Consider the following 6,000-nt stretch of genomic DNA (forward strand, 5'->3'; position numbering starts at 1 on the left):
AATTAAAATGTGTATTCATTTATTCCTAAGTGCTACGGCCGATTATTAAGTGAATCCAAATTACTGATTCCCTTTGTATGAGCGCACTGACAGTCTAATAGTGATAATGGAAGTGAAGCAGGTGCTTCTGTCATAAGCACTCTCGTCTTGTGTCCAGATTGGGTATGTGTACAGGAGAAGGAAAATACATTCCGAGCGGATGACGTCACCATCACCGTGTTTTCACGAGCTGCGGCGGCGGCCGTTCCGTTAACGAACGTTTCATTCATGGAGATGCCAAATTACCTCAGACAACAGCTTGCGGTTGTGCGACTGGTACCAAAATATGCTAATCGAGGCATTTTCACTGAGAGTTCTGTCGATCTGGCTGCAAAACAAATGGGTTATCGTTTCTATAGTAACAGCTCGTGCACATTACTGTTACGGCAAATTGATGGAAAAAAAACGTATCGTACTTTAATAAGTAGAAAAAATAATTGTTGACAAGTTGCCGTTAGTGTAAGAGGAATGAAGCGCATCAGGGTGCGCTGGTGCTGGAAAATCATCAGCGTCTCATCACGCTGTGGATTAGTTTCCTATAACAGCGCACCCTGAAGTGTTTTATTCCTTACTTTAAAAATAATAGTAATAAGGAAGGAGATTGTCCCGTCTGAAATGGTTTAAAGCAAGTGCTTGCCCGTGTACTCTTATTATAGTGTAGCTCTAATGTGTGTGTGTGTGTGTGTGTGTGTGTGTGTGTGTGTGTGTGTGTGTAGCCCCCAGTGAGAGAGGGTCCAGTGACGCGCAGTGCCAGTCGTGCTGCCTCTCTCCATTCACTCTCAGATGCCTCTTCAGATTCATTGAACAACTCACCAGGTAACTAACACACACACACACACACACTCTCTGTCTCGCTCTCTCACACACACACACACACACGCATTCACAAATTCCCTGTGAAATTGAGTTAGGAATGTAAGCTGAACCTCCAGGAGGTTCATCCACAGCTGGCAGTACACATATTGTCTTGGCCAAAAGCATCGAACATCACATTGAATTACGTATGCTAGGAAACTGGACGCTGACTAAAAAGCAGTTTTTATACACACACACACACACACACGCACACGCACACGCGCGCTCCCTACGCACAGCAGGAAGAAATTGGGTTTTGAGAAACAGCTTGTTTTTCTGCCCAGGCTCTGTTCTTCATCTACGCTTTTATGTTCCTCTGATACCAGTTAATCTCTGATGGTCAGCCATTTTGCACAAATCTTCAGTTCTCGCGCTGCGTAATTGCCATTGCACTCTTCTCGCCATGGGGAAAAAAACAACCCGAAAAAAAAAATTCCTTTTTTTTTTTTTTTTTTTTTTTTTTTTTTTTTAACCAATTTTCTCAGAATTTAGCCGTTGCAAAATTCCCCGAGACGTGGAAAATCGACATTTCAGATTTCTGCTCGTGCAACATCACATCAGCTTTACACACTTAAAGGAGAGGCTTATTCTGTTTACACAAACAAAGACAGTTGCCGTAAAGGCGAGTCATGACGACAGGATAGCTGTGTGCTGTGGGATGCATCCCGTATCTATGTCTCTAGTGCCGGAATGGGACGGCAAGTCAGGATTTTTTCCCCCGCTTCAGTACCTTCTAGATTACAACGTTTATGGAAACGTAAATCATTTGAGCAAGTTTGCATCAGTAATAGGAATAACCGTAACAAAAACTTTTTTTGTGTCTTGAAGCTATGATTTTTATTTGTTTATTTTTAAAGTGAGCGAAAGTGAGAGGTTTGTAAAATATTACACATTTAAGCCAGCATTTATTTGTTTGGGCAAAGCAACCTCATGGCTCCAGGGTTCCCAGTTTGATCCTGAGCTCAGGTTACAGATTCAGGTTACAGATTCAGGTTACAGATTCAGGTTACAGTCTCAGGTTACAGTCTCAGGTTACAGATTCAGGTTACAGTCTCAGGTTACAGATTCAGGTTACAGATTCAGGTTACAGATTCAGGTTACAGATTCAGGTTACAGTCTCAGCTTACAGATTCAGGTTACAGTCTCAGGTTACAGTCTCAGGTTACAGATTCAGGTTACAGTCTCAGGTTACAGTCTCAGGTTACAGATTCAGGTTACAGATTCAGGTTACAGATTCAGGTTACAGATTCAGGTTACAGTCTCAGCTTACAGATTCAGGTTACAGTCTCAGGTTACAGTCTCAGGTTACAGTCTCAGGTTACAGATTCAGGTTACAGATTCAGGTTACAGATTCAGGTTACAGATTCAGGTTACAGTCTCAGCTTACAGATTCAGGTTACAGTCTCAGGTTACAGTCTCAGGTTACAGTCTCAGGTTACAGATTCAGGTTACAGATTCAGGTTACAGATTCAGGTTACAGTCTCAGCTTACAGTCTCAGGTTACAGATTCAGGTTACAGTCTCAGGTTACAGTCTCAGGTTACAGATTCAGGTTACAGTCTCAGGTTACAGTCTCAGGTTACAGATTCAGGTTACAGATTCAGGTTACAGTCTCAGGTTACAGATTCAGGTTACAGTCTCAGGTTACAGATTCAGGTTACAGATTCAGGTTACAGTCTCAGGTTACAGTCTCAGGTTACAGATTCAGGTTACAGTCTCAGGTTACAGATTCAGGTTACAGTCTCAGGTTACAGATTCAGGTTACAGATTCAGGTTACAGTCTCAGGTTACAGATTCAGGTTACAGATTCAGGTTACAGTCTCAGGTTACAGTCTCAGGTTACAGTCTCAGGTTACAGATTCAGGTTACAGTCTCAGGTTACAGATTCAGGTTACAGATTCAGGTTACAGATTCAGGTTACAGTCTCAGGTTACAGATTCAGGTTACAGATTCAGGTTACAGATTCAGGTTACAGTCTCAGGTTACAGATTCAGGTTACAGATTCAGGTTACAGTCTCAGGTTACAGTCTCAGGTTACAGTCTCGGGTTACAGATTCAGGTTACAGATTCAGGTTACAGTCTCAGGTTACAGATTCAGGTTACAGTCTCGGGTTACAGTCTCAGGTTACAGATTCAGGTTACAGATTCAGGTTACAGTCTCGGGTTACAGATTCAGGTTACAGATTCAGGTTACAGTCTCGGGTTACAGTCTCAGGTTACAGATTCAGGTTACAGATTCAGGTTACAGATTCAGGTTACAGTCTCAGGTTACAGTCTCAGGTTACAGATTGATCCTGGTCTCAGGTTACAGTCTCAGGTTACAGTCTCAGGTTACAGATTCAGGTTACAGTCTCAGGTTACAGTCTCAGGTTACAGTATGATCCTGAGCTCAGGTTACAGTCTCAGGTTACAGTCTCAGGTTACAGTTTGATCCTGAGCTCAGGTTACAGTTTGATCCTGAGCTCAGGTTACAGTCTCAGTGGATTTCCCCATGTTACCTCCATATTCCCCACCTTCCAGAAACCTTCCAGTAGATGGACTGAATCTCGGTTGTCCCTGGGTGTGAATTTCTCTGAATGAATGTGTGTTTTATTTGCTATTTCCTATTAATTAAATAGGATTCTTCTATCAAACATCCCTCGACCCCTGTAATCTTTACATTCCTGTGCCAAGCCTGAGATTAGTCTGAAATGAGACCTCGGTTTTGGTGGATTAGAACAGAAAGAAATTCATTTACGTTACATTTCCTTTTACCTCATTTGGCTGACTTTTTTTTTAAAATCCAAAGCGACTTACAGTTGAGAGAGAATACAATTGAGCAGTTGAGGTTTAAGGGTCTTGCTCTAGGTCTCAACATAGCTACATAGTCCCTGACCTTTTGAACTATATAACTAGTCCATGACCAATTAAACTAGCTTGTCCCTTAACTATTGACCTCTCTTACTAGTCTCTGACCTATTGAACTATATAACTAGTTCCTGACATATTGAACTAGCTAACTAGTCTTTGACCTGTTGAACTAAGATATGTTTTGACAGTGACTGCAGTGCACTTCTGTAAGTCACTCTGGATAACAGTGTCTGCTAAATACAGTAAATGTAAATCTGTCTTTTGCTCTTTGGAATGTAATCACTCTTTGTCTGTCTGTCTGTCTGTCTGTCTGTCTGCAGAGTCTATGGACAAAAAGCTCAGCAGTCTCTTCTCCATGTGTCAGGACGGCGTGATGAGCCCGGAGTCCAGGGATAACCCCCGCCTCTCCATGCTGCCCCACCTGGCCGACCTCGTCAGCTACAGCATCCAGAAAGTGATCGGCTTTGCCAAGATGATCCCCGGCTTCAGGTGGGCCGATCCTCCAGGCTTCCTGTCCAGCAAGTCTACTCAGTCGATGAGTTTTCATGATGTGTTTCATTTGACTGTTTATAGCTGCTATGATGTACGTGATAACAGGAACTAACTTGTAAATAGAAACAGATAAAAAAAAAAAAGTGTAGTTTTTTAATAAATGAAAGGAATTGCTGTATGTGTGTGTATGTGTGTGTATGTGTGTGTATGTGTGTGTATGTGTGTGTATGTGTGTTTGTGTGTTGCTGACGTAGAGCCCAGTTGTCTAAGTAACCATTAAAGACTCTGAACATCCTGTTCCTGTGGACAGAAAAAACAATATTGACGTAAAGCATCCTCATTCACGTACACACACACACATACACACACACATAGCCATTCCCTCTTCAGCATGCTCAATATCCGTCCCCTGCTGATTACCTCGACATTTATTAATGCTCAGAGGACACCTGCTGACTAATACACACTTGGACTTATACACACACTATCTGCACACACACACATACACACACACGAACACGTAAACCGGTGTTTTTCCGCTGTTAGGACGATGCTGTACGCTGAACGTGAGACAAACGCAGCTTTTAACACCGTGTACATCAAATTATGAATGAATTAAACGTCTGAGTGATGTACAGCGTCGTGTATAAACTAGCAAAATGCTCGGTTATAGTTGTTGTTATGCGAGTGACGTCGTCCTGGTGGTGGGTACGTGTAGGTGTGTTGTGTGTAAGTCAGTGTGACTCAGAGCTCTCAGCCAGAGGTCTGCAGGTTAATGGAAAGGCTCTGCTGTTTACTGTTATTCCGTTACGAAGCCCGCTCATTCACAATAGAGTCGTGTGGAGCGAAAAGACGTCTTTTAAATGAGATTAAATTGCTTGTTTGTGATTCACTCATCTTTTCCTGGTATTTAAGAATAGTCCGTATTTCTCCAAGAGCAGGTGGTCGTTGAAGCAAGTACTAGAATAATTGTGTAGCGGAAATAATAAGTGTAAGGGGGGAAAAAAAACTGCCTTAGTTTATTTTCTGAACTTGAACTAGCTGTGCTTCTGTAGCAGATCGTCTCGTTCGTTTTTATCCAATCACATGCATTTGTGTGAATTATTGGGCTGAAGGAAGCTCATCAGATCTGAGACTTGCTACGCTGCTAGAGACACCAACTAGTATTTTCACAAACATTCCTAAATTCAATAATCATGGAGAGATTGGTTTTATTAGCTGCTTGTCCACTTAAATTGTATGCTTTCTCTCTCTTTCTCTCTGGCACTCTCTCTCTCTCTCTCTCTCTCTCTCTCTCTGTATTTATGTCTCTCTCTGTTTTTCTCTCTGTCTTTTCGTCTGTATATCTCTGTCTCTTTCTCTCTTTTTGTGTCTTTAGGTCTCTCTCTCTCTCTGTTTTTCTCTCTGTCTTTTTGTTTGTCTGTCTATCTCTCTCTTTCTCTGTCTTTCTCTCTCTGTCTTTTGTCTATCTGTCTGTCCCTCTCTCTCTTTGTCGCTGTCTGTTTTTATGTCCTTGTGATTCTGTCTTTTTTCTCTCTCTTCTTCCTCTCTCTCTCAATTCAGTGTGTGCTTTATTGGCATGACAAAGTATTTTCTCTATTGCCAAAGCAACATACAACAACAGAGCAAGAGAAGTTTCAGGAGAACTGAAGAAATCCTAAAGTGAAAAAATAGTAATGAAAATACACAAAAAAACATAAACACATGCAAAATATATATGTAGCTAAATTAATAACTAGATACAACATCATATACATTAATGGTA

General features: G+C 41.6%; 1 protein-coding gene across 1 annotated transcript in view; it reads left to right on the forward strand.

Moving 5' to 3' along the window:
* Positions 1-6,000, forward strand: part of vdra (vitamin D receptor a) — a 66,027-nt gene that overhangs the window by 55,451 nt on the left and 4,576 nt on the right. The window contains exons 5-6 of the mRNA XM_017488146.3: positions 756-855; positions 4,064-4,232. Coding sequence (XP_017343635.1) covers positions 756-855; positions 4,064-4,232 — 269 coding nt within the window. The remainder of the gene's footprint in view (positions 1-755; positions 856-4,063; positions 4,233-6,000) is intronic.

The sequence above is a fragment of the Ictalurus punctatus genome, chromosome 15 (genome assembly GCF_001660625.3).
Source record: "Ictalurus punctatus breed USDA103 chromosome 15, Coco_2.0, whole genome shotgun sequence".
NCBI lineage: Eukaryota > Metazoa > Chordata > Actinopteri > Siluriformes > Ictaluridae > Ictalurus > Ictalurus punctatus.